The sequence below is a fragment of the Gadus macrocephalus genome, chromosome 12 (assembly GCF_031168955.1).
Source record: "Gadus macrocephalus chromosome 12, ASM3116895v1".
In the NCBI taxonomy this organism is placed as follows: domain Eukaryota; kingdom Metazoa; phylum Chordata; class Actinopteri; order Gadiformes; family Gadidae; genus Gadus; species Gadus macrocephalus.
In genome coordinates this window covers 6,319,561-6,334,308 of record NC_082393.1, presented here as the reverse complement: position 1 = coordinate 6,334,308, position 14,748 = coordinate 6,319,561, and the positions used below count along the sequence as shown (strand labels likewise).

General features: G+C 43.9%; 1 protein-coding gene across 1 annotated transcript in view; it reads left to right on the top strand.

The window, feature by feature from the left end:
* The first annotated feature begins 728 nt into the window (after positions 1 to 728).
* Positions 729 to 14,748, top strand: part of cyfip1 (cytoplasmic FMR1 interacting protein 1) — a 31,427-nt gene continuing 17,407 nt past the window's right edge. Inside the window, exons 1-12 of the mRNA XM_060066256.1 lie at positions 729 to 997; positions 7,282 to 7,399; positions 7,617 to 7,706; positions 9,067 to 9,144; positions 9,639 to 9,740; positions 10,220 to 10,401; positions 11,059 to 11,155; positions 11,523 to 11,651; positions 11,891 to 11,995; positions 12,152 to 12,243; positions 13,223 to 13,340; positions 13,992 to 14,114. Of these exons, the coding sequence (XP_059922239.1) occupies positions 7,283 to 7,399; positions 7,617 to 7,706; positions 9,067 to 9,144; positions 9,639 to 9,740; positions 10,220 to 10,401; positions 11,059 to 11,155; positions 11,523 to 11,651; positions 11,891 to 11,995; positions 12,152 to 12,243; positions 13,223 to 13,340; positions 13,992 to 14,114 (1,233 nt within the window). The 5' untranslated portion in view covers positions 729 to 997; position 7,282. The remainder of the gene's footprint in view (positions 998 to 7,281; positions 7,400 to 7,616; positions 7,707 to 9,066; positions 9,145 to 9,638; positions 9,741 to 10,219; positions 10,402 to 11,058; positions 11,156 to 11,522; positions 11,652 to 11,890; positions 11,996 to 12,151; positions 12,244 to 13,222; positions 13,341 to 13,991; positions 14,115 to 14,748) is intronic.

Genomic DNA, 14,748 nt, shown 5'->3' with positions numbered 1-14,748 from the left:
TTATTTAAACTATTTAACATTTTTGGGTCGCAAAAGAGTTGTAGACCCTTGTCTTTTCTGGATACGTCAGCCTATGTTTATACGAGTTAATTATATTATTAACATCATAGGATTTCAGTAATAATTTGAGGAAAATCCGTACAAATAATGCTAAATTTGCGCAGTAGAGAAGAACAAACCACAGAATCCCTAAGAGATAGGGCAATAGATTATAGACGGATGGAAATTAATGTTTGGAAATGTGTGTATTCTCTTGGTGAATGAGTTCTATGTGCCCACTCTCCTTCTCAACAAAGCTCAAAGGTCCTGACTGGAAGATACATTTATGGCCAGAGCGTAGGGAATGTAGTCTGATGAACGGTACAACATCAGCTCCATTAACAATTAATGTTGATAGCTACTGATGTATGTATGGTGTCGTAAAACACAAAATACCTTGCAGTAAGTTTGTTATAACATTTACATTTACCCAAAAACACAGGAAAAAAAACACCTCAGATTCAACACAGGATGTTTGGGTTGAGTAGTAATGTGATTTCTTAATCACAGAATTAAACATATTACTTCATATCATAATCTTATTTCACTCTATATACCAACTAAGGATTAACATAACGAATGGAATCTTGGAAGGCAAGTAAAAACATAGAGTAATTGTTTGGAGTCAGGGTTAGCCCTGATCTCAAATGATACTATGAATGTCTTTGATGTCATCTGATCCCGCAGGTCCCTAGTGGCAGTGTTCCGCACCGCAAGCCTGACATCAGTTTCCTGTTGAGTTTTCCTGTTCAGGACAGGAACTCCTGCTCGGCTGTCCGCCCTGATCACAGCTACCAGAAGGCAGATCACGAAAAAAATACGCCTGGATAGTCTTGACTTCTCAATCATTTCAAAAACCAACTGCAAGAGGATTTCACACCCGACCGGCGGCTGCGGCCATAAATGGCGATTTAGAAACTTAAAAGCCAACTTCTGCGGGAAAGAAATAATTCTTCGGGTGAGTCGTTTGGAAGTTGAGGTTTCAAAACTCTGCCCGAACTTGCATGCGATAAAGTTTTGCGACGTTCCACGGTGTTGTCATTCTAACGACTCTGAGGGTCTATCGGTTGTTTTAGAATGTTCTTATTTGTAATGATGGTGTGTGTGGTTGCCCTGATTACAGTTTATGAGTTTTGAGGGTGTTTCGCAGGGACATAGGCCCGATCGGTGACTAATCTCGGTGTGTGAGCACAGATAACCACAAATGTAGGAGGAGGACAGGAATTCGACAATGCCCGCCGCTCTAAATGCTGCCTGTATGTCAATGGTTGTAACACCAAAATACACATTTAAGGTCAGCAGAAATCACTGTGGTTCAGTTTGAGTTGGGAATCCATGGGGAAGGACCCATTTTATAGCTCCGTGTTGAACGTATCCCCTCCCTTTCACGGATATAAACTGTAGATCTGCAAAAGCAGCAGGCAAAGCTAAATAAAAGAGGGGAACGTTGTGGAGGAAATTTGGGATTATCGTAGTGTCATTTTCCCATGTTGATATGAATTCATCTTGATACAGTTTATATAACGTTAACGTTACTCCAGAACGCTACTCCATATAGCCTTTGTTTTTTTATGTCTGGGTCAGCATCCTCTTCAATCATCCCACAACAGATGAGTAAATAATATCATTCTGTTTGTCTCATACACAGACAGACACTGAGAGTGGGTCGTTAGTCTTATTGTAAGGCCTTTAGCGGCCACTTTAATCCCAAACGATTTGCCGTGAATTCAGAGGTTAGATATTACAAAGACGGGTCATTAAGGAGCAGGTAAGGGTTAGACAGTACAGAGACATGTCTTTAAGGAGCAGGTAGGTGATAGGCAGTGAATTCAAAGACAGGTCGTGAAGCAGACAGTGAATTCAGATCCACAAATTTAAGGAGCAGGTGGGGGTTAGATGATGCAGAGACAGGTCATTAAGAAGCAGGTAGGGATGAGACAGTGAATTCGTATCTATTTCATTATAGAGCAGGTAGGGGTTAGATGGTACAGAGACAGGTAATTAAGGAGCAGGTTGGGGTTAGGGGGCATCTTTTTAAGTACCTTAACATACGCTCAAACCACAACCCCTTTTTTTTTTATTACATTCAATGTAAACAACAATAAAGTTGCACCGTTGTTTGGAAGTCTGTTTAGTGAGGGCTAGAGGGACATTAGGTCTGTTAAGTACTGACCATTGCAGATGGGATTAGGGAGTCTTCCCATCAAGCAACACACACCATGCCAAGTTGAGGATAGGCGTGTGTATGACCTAACTGTGTCTATGTCAATGTAAAGACTTTTATTCAGACACCCTACCTGGCACAGGTAGTGAGCAGGTTAGCTTCTTGGTCTGGTAAGCTTCTTACCGTTTAAGAATGGAAAGAACACAGACATACACAGATAGTTTAATTAATTATTTAGGGCAACCTAAAATACAAAAGATTATACAGGACATAGATATTAGTAGATCTGTAGAACAAATGTTGAACTTGTCAGCAGAAGATCTGTAGAACAAATGTTGAACTTGTCAGCAGTACTTAATCAGAAACCAACACTTATCACGGGTATAGATATCAGCGTCTTGACACACACACACACACACACACACACACACACACACACACACACACACACACACACACACACACACACACACACACACACACACACACACCCCAACCAGCCTGCTACTTAACCCTCATAGGGTGTTCGTGTTTTTGTTACACAGGAGGTGCTGCTGGGTCTGGTGGACCCATTGCATTTTAGGCCTTTTAATTCAACATGATCAAACTTTTTTTTTAAATACTCACCAGATGGTTACTTCATCCCAATTGCAAGTAATATAAACAACACATATGTTAAATTTGTTGACTTTACCTTTGTTAAATCACATTTATGAATAGAGGTGCCACTCGTTCTTGTTTATTTTTGTATTAAAATGTAACAAAATAAGGAAATGCATAAAAAAAACTGGCATAACAGGGAAATAATCAACCCCATTAGAAATTGAAACTCAATTTCAAATACTCAATAACTTCTGACTGAACAAGACATTAAAGCCTTTGAACACGGCCATTATACGTATTCAGACTATACCACACGTGAGGGGCAGAGTCTGTATTGCATATGTATTTTTTGCACTGGTTGCATGTATATTGTGTTTTTCTGTCCATCATGGGTCCACACACTTCACAGCGTTACTTTTTGGCTGACGGGCTGGTCCTACATCTGGCTGCTCACGGGTTGGTCCTGGGGCTGGCTGCTTGCGGGATGTCCCTGGGGCTGGCTGCTTGCGGGTTGGTCCTGGTCCTGGCTGCTTGTGGGCTGGTCCTGGGGCTGGCTGCTTGCGGGTTGTTCCTGGAGCTGGCTGCTTGTGGGGTGGTCCTGGTCCTGGCTGCTTGCGGGTTGGTCTTGGGGCTGGCTGCTTGCGGGTTGTTCCTGGGGCTGGCTGCTTGCGGGTTGGTCCTGGTCCTGGCTGCTTGCGGGTTGTTCCTGGGGCTGGCTGCTTGCGGGTTGGTCCCGGGGCTGGCTGCTCACGGGATGGTCCTGGGGCTGGCTGCTCGCAGGCTTGTCCTGGCTGGTCCAGGACAACAACAGAATTGAGTTTTAAAGCAAAATGCAATTTATTTAGCAAAGCAAACAAACAAACAAACAGTAACGTGTCTAGGGGTATATGTTTAAGTGCGAGATATGGTTGTGGACGAGTGGATGCAGTGAATGCGTCTGTATGTTTAGAAATGAGACTATAACTAATAAGAGTGAGGATGAGGGGAAAGAGTTAAAGACAAAGAACAAAGCAACGTGCCCAAGTGAAAGTATACCTAGTACCTGCAACAACCGAAAAGAGTGCCTAATGAGAGAGAGACCCAACCTGCTTAAATACCCCGCCCATTAACCCAGGTGTGATCAATACTGTGACTATGATCACCTTCCCCAAGTAGTAGCCCTGTAGTGGCATCAAAGAGCCTTAAGGGGTGCAGGGGGTCGTCACAAGGGCTAGTCCTGACGCTCTTTTACGTTTCGGAGCTGGCTGATGCTCATCCTCCTCTTCAAACTCAGTGTCAGACTCTGAATTTTCAGAAATGTTATCCTCACTTTCTGAAACTATTTCCTCTGCATCACCATCAAAACCCTCTGTCTCTTCAAATATCAACTGTAAGGCAGTCTGAACAGAGAATCGCTTTGCCATTTTGATCAGTTGTGGTATGGAACCACGCTGACAGAGCTTTTTTATAGTGTCAGGTCCCCAAGCTCGGTTCCCGCAAGACGGAGGGTGAAATGTGTGGGAATATGGGTGTAGATAGTGTTGGGTGCTCCAATGTTGCAACCTTGTGTGGGAACAGTGGGTGCACACTGACCAACACACCACACACCAAGGGCCCATTCACCTGCTTTACTCTCCTCTCACACACACACACACACACACACACACACACACACACACACACACACACACACACACACACACACACACACACACACACACACACACACACACACACACACACACACACACACACACACACACACACACACACACAGAGAGGAGGAAGGGAAAATCAGGGTGCACAGAACCTATGAATTCCACACTTAAACTAGCTCCGGGTCCGCCGGACCCGAACACCCTGTGTGTAATATAAATGTGATGGGGGGGTATACAGGGGGGGGTCCTTGAAAATGTTTTCTGATTCATGTTCCTCACAGAAAATGAGCCAAAGCCAATGAATCTTACTTCAAAAAAATAATTATTTGTATCACTTTTATAAAGCTAAAAACTGAAAACGGGTCCCACAGACCCGAACACCTTATGAGGGTTAAGCACAATAACAGAAACAACTGCCCTAATTGGTTCCTTTGACTAATTCCTCTTCTTACTTATTCTCTCTGTGTGACAACCAAACTATAAATAATTCAGTGTATTTATGTAAGTAGCCAGAAATGAGAAAAAGACACCATCTGGACACAACCTCCTCTGGTGAAACATTGTGTGGCTGATTTGTCGTTCCTCTTCTCTGGTGAAACACTGAGTTGCAGTCGGGTCGTTTTTCTGAAGGGTCATTCATTTATCTATTAGTGTGAATAAAAGTCCCTGGTTTCTCATCAACATTGTGACCGTTGACATATATAGCATTTAGCATGAAGTCTGACACTTAAAGTATTTTGGCCTCAAGTTCCTTTATATCTAACCTTCATCTTAGATCAACTGCTTCTCTTATCTTGAAACATTTAGTTGTTTGTGTTCTGCTTTGAGTCCAAGCTGGTATTGGATAAGTAATGTAGTGTGTAAAGTGTCTTCAGCCTAACATGGATGTCACTTATTTCATGGCTTTCTTTCCCGTCACCATTTATTTTGGCTCAAGACATAAGCTTTCAACCTTGATGCACAGTTTTACTTGGAACCATTTCCATTAATATAGCGACCTTTTCCACTTTGTTCAATACTACTCTCAGTTCCTCGTTTGTGTTTATATTGAGTCAGCTTGGGTCAGGGAGGAAGCTCTGAAGTCTGATAAGCGCACAACTTTCAGCAGTAATTGTACTCTGAAGGAGACAGCTAAGGGAGGCAGAGGAGCACGTACTCCAGGCTGTAGTTCTGAGATGAGTGGGTGAATGGATGGTTGAGTGGTTGGATGAGTGGGCGAATGGATGGGTGGATGAATGGGTTTCTCTTTAGTACTATCATCCTGGGAATACATTTATTTGCAAAACAGGCATATAATACATTGTGGTAATGGTTTAATAATACTAATGACAATAGACTAGTTTGGATTAGGAATAAAGTACACGGAAATATACAAAATAGGACATATAAATACGAATTCTGATAGCCATGTGTTGATTTACTCTCGTCATTGAGAGTTGATGAACAAGTATGGAAAATAAGAAGTAAATTAAGAGATATTTTGCTGCTAAAAATGCTACCTAACCGTAACCACAACCACAACATTTCCTAACCTAACAATACACAGACTCTATAAAACATTGGACAGTAACCACCCCCAAACCATATCTTAACCAATCCAAACCCTCGCTGTAACCACCATCTCTAACAAAACACATTAACCTTTTAGTTTTTTCATTTTCACCGGAATGCTTTACACTATCAATCATATGGAACTTTCCATCATTAATACAAGTACACACACACACACACACACACACACACACACACACACACACACACACACACACACACACCTACCTTGTCGTTCTGCATTCATTCTAGGGGTGGAGAGTGGAGACATTTTTTTATATCGCTAACCTTTTTATCTGAGCTTTCCGACCGTGACCTGTGGTTTGTGTGAACTTCCTCTTTCTTTGCCAAAACTAAAATGTATTCACTGGAGACTAATTCTGTTTCCTGTGCACACTTATAAAGCACAAGTGTTCTGAGACACCAATGCAAGTCGACATGTGTGCTGTACCACATAACAATGGATAATTTATACACCAATATTATTATTCTTGAAGTCAGGATCCTAGGTTTCAAGAGAAAAGTAGTTGGTCTTGACAGAAAAACAAAATTTTTGGATTTTCTGAATTATTTAATAATAATAATAATGATGAATTTAATTTATATATCGCTTTTCTAGACACTCAAAGACGTTTTACAGTGAAGGGGGGACCTCACTAACCACAACCAGTGTGTAGCACCCACTTGGGTGATGCACGGCAGCCAATCTGCGCCAGAACGCTCACCACACACCAGCTTGAGGTGTTATATATTACTGATACCTGGTTGGCGCTTTTGGTTTTAAAATAGGATACTCAGCTAGTGTATCTTCCTGCTGTAAGTGACAAAGCAACAAAAAGCAGTGTTTCCTCGAGAACTAAACAAACCACAGATAGTGTTGATAATGCTGTTTCGTATGATTGAACACAGATTGAGCCACCTGATAAAAATCTAATCTCCAAGTTTAAAGGAGCAAGATACATTTCCTATGTGCTAGCTCCCTTTGACTGCAACCCCAAGGTTAAAGGTGACACATTATATTAGCCGTTACAGGCCGTTTCTGAAATTGGCCTCTTCTGACATCACAAGTGGGCGTGTCCACCTAGATGTATGACGGATAGATGAGCAACGTTTAATACAGTCCACTGGGTAGGCTTGTAGACTGATCTATCCAGGACACATCTAGGTGGACACGCTCACTTGTGATGTCAGACGAGGCAGATTTTCCCCTGGTGGTATTATATGTCACCCTTTAATATAAAAAACGGTTTAATGACCTGCTGTCCGTCTGCCTCTCCTCCTCTCCAGAATGGCCTCCACGGTGACCCTGGAGGACGCCCTCTCCAACGTGGACCTCCTGGAGGAGCTCCCTCTCCCCGACCAACAGCCCTGCATCGAACCCCTGCCCTCCTCCCTCATCTACCAGGTCAGAGCCTCCCCCCTCCCCCCTCCTCCTCCTCCCTCATACACCTCCACCCCCCCCCGGTCTATTCCCCCTTTGCCCCAGGTATCCCATATTGTTATAAAGCACTTTGTTGTACTGTAAAATTTAAATTTAAAATCTCTCCTCTTTCTCTTTCTCTGACTCTGACTCTCTCTGCCGCTCTGTTTCTCTGGCTCGGTCTCTGTCTGTCTCTCCTTAGCCGAACTTCAACACCAACTTCGAGGACAGGAATGCGTTTGTCACGGGCATCGCTCGCTACATCGAGCAAGCCACCGTTCACTCCAGCATGGTAAGACCCAAATAGAACCTTAAGATCAACTCTTTATCGCTCTTCATCTACTGAAGATCAACTATTTATAGCTCCTCATCTACTGAAGATCAACTCTTTATCGCTCTTCATCTACTGAAGATCAACTATTTATAGCTCCTCATCTACTGAAGATCAACTCTTTATCGCTCTTCATCTTCTGAAGATCAACTCTCTATAGCTCTTCATCTACTGAAGTTCAACTCTTGATCTCTGTTCCTCTACTGGTCATCATGGGTACTTTTATTCAACCAAAACAAATTAAAAACTTTATCCACAAAAAAACAATTAACATCAAATTTGAATTTGTATGAACAGTATTATAAGAACATTAATAATACAACCGTTCAAGTAGGCTCATTCAGATATTGCTGAATGAATGAAACAAACATTGAAAAGAAAAAAGGCTGCGTTCAAACTTTTACGTTTACATTTGGCAGTCACTTTGACTTTATTCATTAAACTGCAGCGTTTGCACTGTAATGATGGGCTAGAATTTTCCAGAGGAAGATGGCTTTGTGTGATGGTCCATCCCGTTGTGTTTATAGAGTTAGCTGCAGGCCTGACCACCCTGTCTGCCCTCTGGCTGCGGACCAAATGGGTGCTTAGTGGCCTGGCTGCCGGGGCTCAAGTGCTTTCAGTCTAATTAGAACGTGGCTAATTGCTGTTTTATACCGTACGCACGGCGGTAAAGAGCTCTTAGTGTTCCGTGTACCGCACCGAACTGCAAACACGCCGTCGCCATCTTGGATCCAACCCTTCTAAAATAATCACTGTTTTGTTGTCTTCTTGTATTTTAGGTTGAGAACTATAATGGCGTATTTTGTTCTCATTCCAGCATGACGTTGTTGAACTTTGTTTTTGTTATATGTTTGATTCCAAATCTTGCTAGATGTTTTTCATTTTACTTTATTTTTAAAATATTACACATGGCAGCTAATTATAAATTAAGTCCTTTTACTTTGAACAAACTTCTTCTTTTTAACATTACTTTACATTAACAAGTTCAGAGACATGGCTCAGACTAGTATTAAAGGTCAATATCGACCTTTTGATCTCTTATATGTTGTTTGAAATATAAAGACTAGGATCTATTACCGGCCTTTTTAGCGTTCTCAATGTTATACATTTAAGTTGGAGGATATTCTAGTGGTAAAGGGGTTCGACCCCTAGCTGAAAGGTCCCGGGTTCAAACCCCAATGTCACCAGGCTACTTGCAAGCATCCCTGAGCGATTCGACCCCTGACCCCTGACCCCCTTTGATCCTAAGTCACTTAGGATCAAAGCGTCTGCCGGAGGAGTACATGGTCAATATAAATGGGTTCTTGTGTGTGTTCACCAGAATGAGATGCTGGAGGAGGGCCAGGAGTACGCGGTCATGCTGTACACCTGGAGGAGCTGCTCCCGGGCCATCCCACAGGTACCAAGGGACCCTCTGATGTCACTTCCTGTTCACACCTGAGGAATTTTCGTTGTTTTTATTCGAGTTTACATAGCTTTTCATTGAAGTAACACACTTTTCAGTGAAGTAACACACACTGCATTTCACACATTCAAAATCTGAGATCCGTTTATCATATAATATATATATAATATAATATATATTATTATCTAATATATCTAATATTCTAGCAAGAGCCCTACCTTTAATTCTCTCCCTGAGGGACTGTGCCCTCTACCGATGGCCTCCAGTAGTAACTCATAACCGACGTTGTCGACAATTTCCTAATTACTAAAACAAATTAACTGTGTGTGTGCGTTTGTATGTGTGTTGTCTTGTAAATATATTAAAACAAATAATAAAACTGTCTAATAAAGTATGGCATCTTCTCAATAGTCCCCATACAAGCTGTTGTGGTTCTTTCACTCTGTCCAGTGTTTTATAACTTCCTCGCCCTCATCTCCCTCTGCCAGGTGAAGTGTAACGAGCAGCCCAACCGCGTGGAGATCTACGAGAAGACCGTGGAGGTGCTGGAGCCAGAGGTCACCAAGCTCATGAACTTCATGTACTTCCAGGTAACTCTCTGTCCCTGCCCACCTGCACACCAACCGGCCACCCTTTGGTCAGGTGGAGTAAGAGCCCGCCCATGATGCAGTGTGATTGGTTGTCGAATGTATTATGATGATCAATTTCTTATATAAATACATGGAAAATAAATGCATAAAAGAACTACTTGTCTCTTCTCTCTTCCTCCTCTTTCTTCTCCCTCCTCCTCTTCCGCCTCCTCCTCTACCTCCTGTCAACCTCTTCATCCTCCTCCATCTCCTGTTCCTCCTCATTCTCCTCCTCCTCCATCTCCCCTTCCTCCTCATCCTCCTCCAACTCCTCTACCTCCCATCCTCCTCCTCCTCCTCCTCCATCTCTCCTTCCTCCTCCTCCTCCTCCTCCTCCACCCCCCTGTTCCTCCTCCTCCACCCCCCTGTTCCTCCTCCTCCTCCTCCTCCTCCTCCACCCCCCTGTTCCTCCCCCTCCCCCTCCTGCTCCTCCCTCCCAGCGTACGGCCATAGACCGGTTCTGCGGGGAGGTCCGGCGGCTCTGCCACGCGGAGCGCCGTAAGGACTTTGTGTCTGAGGCGTACCTCCTCACGCTGGGGAAGTTCATCAACATGTTCGCCGTCCTGGACGAGCTCAAGAACATGAAGTGCAGTGTGAAGAACGACCATTCTGCCTACAAGCGGTACGCACATACTGGGAGTATATATATAAATACCGGGCGGCTCGGTGGCTCAAACCACTAACGTGCTGACCATGTAGGCAATACGCTTCGTAGGTTTGCAGCTGTTGTGCTGCATGTGGTTCTGCATGTGGTTCCTTCTCTTCCTCAACCCACCTTCCAGCCTGTTTTCACTGTCCTGTCTATAAAGACAAGGAACCTCATGAACATAAATAATACAATGATAATAATTCTATGTATGCTTTAAACACACTCATGGATATATCAAATACAAGGATGTTAACCTACCAATAACTCATGATAACAACATGGACTTTCACTTAAAAACATTCAAACGTAAAATCGGATACTAACATCCTTAAAACCTCTGTGTAATTGCATACGTCGTTTATAACATGTGCATGTCAACATGCTTACCACAAGAGGGCGGTGTTGGTCTAAGGAACTGCCCTAAGGATATTTCTACATTCTCCCCACTTGTGTAAAAGAAGAAGAACAATTTCTTTGGCTGTGGAGATGCTCATGTCATCTTGATTAATATTAAATAAGTTATATTTTCTTACCATCTGGAGGATATTGTTTATTTTCCTGGGACAGTTCATACTTATTCTAAGTTATCTTTTGTTATTAAAACATGTTTCCTGTCTTCTTCCCCACCAGGGCAGCCCAGTTCCTGAGGAAGATGTCGGAGCCGTCGTCCATCCAGGAGTCTCAGAACCTGTCCATGTTCCTGGCCAACCACAACAAGATCACCCAGGTCAGACAGACAGGCCATAGTCAGCCCAGAAACAGACATCGACTTGTGGCCTAAAATCACATCCACTTAGGTCTAATTGATTCGATCTACAGCCAACTAGCTTTCCTTATGCCAGTTCTGTTAGTTTCTAATTCAAATAGTGTTATAATACCACAAGCGGCTGGTTCTCATATGCTTAAAATGACATGGTTCACTGCTTCTCACTTGTTGTTCAACACAGTATGAATCTACTCATACTTTGATGCTATTGATTCACACAGGTAAAACTTCAGATGTAGGGATGTTTTTCAGATTGACTGTGATTGGTGTTAATGATTATATTTGTACTCTTTGCTCTCTGAGTGATGTCCTCGATGTGTGTCTCCAGTCTCTCCAGCAGCAGTTGGAGGTGATCAACGGCTACGACGAGCTGCTCGCGGACATCGTCAACCTGTGTGCCGATTACTACGAGGACAAGATGTACCTCACGCCCAATGAGAAGCACACACTGCTCAAGGTAGCAGCAGGACCCTGCTAACAATAGCCTAGCCCTCCAATGCTAGCCTTACCATGCCAACCCTAGCTTAACACTAGCCTAGTGCGAACAATAGCCTAGAACTGCTGATGCTAGCTTAGCCTTTTTAACACTAAAGACTTGCCGAACCCTGCTAATGCTAGCCTAGCCCTGCTAACGCTAGTCTAAAGCTAGCTTGCCTCTGTTAACCCATATCCCCTTAACGCTTTGCTATGTCGTAGGTCATGGGCTTTGGCTTGTATCTGATTGACGGATCCAACAGCAACATCTACAAACTAGACGCCAAGAAGAGACTCAACCTCACCAAGATCGACAAATTCTTCAAGGTAATGAAGGGAGAAATTTGATTCAAAGAGATGCCACTTGTTATAGGGTTGTTTTACATTTTATACAATGCGCAAAATGAACTAAACCCAATGCAAAATATAACGCAAACATTGGCAAATGTTCCAATCCAACAACATACTTGTTGTCCCTCACAGCAACTGCAGGTGGTGCCTCTGTTCGGGGACATGCAGATTGAGCTGTCCCGCTACATCAAGACCAGCGCTCACTTTGAGGAGAACAAGTCCAGGTGAGGGAGCACCTGTAGGCAGGAGGTCTAAAGACCAGGGGTCTGGACTCTGGATCCTACTGAAGGATGACAGTCACTTGGGAGAGAAGAATGTTTTTTGCAGCAGAATCCAGTTTTTACCATCATACCAAAATGCAGCCACTTAATCAAACGGGGGCAGTTTGGATTAGTGTCTTATGCCGCGTTTCCACTGCAGGGTGCGGAACGGATCGGATCGCAAAGGTGCGGTAGGGAGGGGGCGGTATAGCCCAGCTCAGTTCCGAGGTCGCGTTTCCACTGCCGACAGTACCCTTTGTGGTAGGCCGGATGTCGATCGCCGCGGCAGCTACGTAAACATCGTAAAAAACGTCTTCCTCCCCAAGAATGCAGACGAACGTCTCCACCTCCTTGTTCGCCCAAGCAAGCGTTTTACGCGACAAGTTAATTGTAAAGAATAATACCTCGAGGCTACTGTTCGTTTGTTTTTATCCCCGCGTCACCCGGAAGTGACGATTCTGTCGACCAATCAACGGAGGGGGGGTGTAGCTAGAATTTCACGGGACCCTTTCAGGCGTCTCGTCTCGTTTGCGGTACCCCAACGGAGGAGTCCCGAGAACGGGGCCGGAACGGGTACGGCAAAGTCCGGGTCACGCCCACTTTTGGCGGTGGAAACGCGACCCGACCCGCACCTTTGCGATCCGATCCGTTCCGCACCCTGCAGTGGAAACGCGCCAATAGTGTCTGATATGAAGCACAACAATCGTGCTAAAGGTTTTCTTTAACAAACCACACAAACATGCTGAAACTCTCCCAGTTCCTTCTCTCGATATCCAGTTCCCCATGATCCAAACTTAAAAAAAAAAGCTCCATTCGCATGGAAAACAACCAGGTTAAGATGTTAACGAGGGTAAACAACCATTTCTAGCAGCCTGTAAGTTAATCTAAAAAGCTAAACTTGATGTAAAAAAATGTCTAAATCTGTAATGTGTCTCCCCGGCAGGTGGTCTTGTACGTCCCCCTCCAGCAGCCCCCAGTACAACATCTGTGAGCAGATGATCCAGATCCGGGAAGACCACATGCGCTTCATCTCTGAGCTGGCGCGCTACAGCAACAGCGAGGTCAGCGGGGGGTCCCTGCACCAAAGAGTCACAACCTTACACATCACCACAGACTGGCTGGGGGGGAATGGTGGAATAGTGGGGATAGGATCAATACATTTAACCTGTAAATGAGTAGACCCTTACTGTGGGGATTTTCAGGGAAGTGTGTCCATCGCTGGAGCCCACACCACATGGGCTGTTTCCATTTTTGATTCTGCATTCGATCGTAGACATGAATCATCCGTACGTTTTAGATGGATATGTAGAATTACATTTAGGGCATGAAGCAGATGCTTATATCCAAAACGATTTACAAGAAGTACATTTGTTAGTACATAACTTCTCATGGTCATGAAAACCCCTCTACCACTGTTTTTAGTGATGTCTGTTCTTTGAGTAATCTTTCACCAGATTAATACTATTTAAAATCGTCTCTATTAACTTTTATAACGAGCATTAATATAATGTTAAGAATGCACATTTGAGTTTTAAAACTCGAGTAACTCTAAAATAACACTTTTCTGCCTGAAATCACCTCATAACAGAAGGCTCAAACACAGATCTGTTTTAATTGTGTTTGTATTTCCTAATGTGCCTTTTATGTTTGAGTGTGTGTGTGTGTGTGTGTGTGTGTGCGTATTGACTCTGTGCTCTGCGTCACTGGGTCAGGTGGTCACCGGGTCGGGGCGACAGGAGGCCCAGAAGACGGACTCTGAGTACAGGAAGCTGTTCGACCTCGCCCTGCAGGGCATGCAGCTCCTCTCGCAGTGGAGCGCCCACGTCATGGAAGTGGTGAGACCCAGGAGCAGGGACTGGGACTACGGAATATGGACTAGGTTGGGCAGGGGTGCCCGACCGTTTTATCGTAGCGCAGCCACAATTTAGTGTGCGCCTACCAAGGACCGTGTTTTCTGACACAAACAATACAGTAATACATTCATTGAAGTAATTGTGCGTGGTGCAAAGAATAAGCAAAAGTAGGCCTAGGACTGACCTCTGACAGCACAACAGACGGAGAGTTTGATGTATTTTACACAACAGTAGGAGCTACACACAACACATAAGGGACACAACATTTCTCACAATCAAATGCAACTTCACCCGCGATCGACTGGTCGGGCACCCCTGGAGTAGGGGAATAGTTGAGAGACTAGGAACTACAGTTATGGATTAGGGGAAAAAGGCCCCAGGATTAGGGACAAGGAATATGGATGAGGGACTAGGGTTCGAAACTCGGGGTTAGGATTAGGGATAAGGAACTAGGATTAGAGAGTAGGTGTAACAACTCTTAGACTAGAGGTACAAGGGGATTAAGGACTAGGATTAGTGACTAGGAAGTAGGAAGTAAAAAAATGGTAATGATTATTTCCCAAAACAAGATCAATATATACCACCAATACTATAGCATTTTCTAGTGTCTAAAATC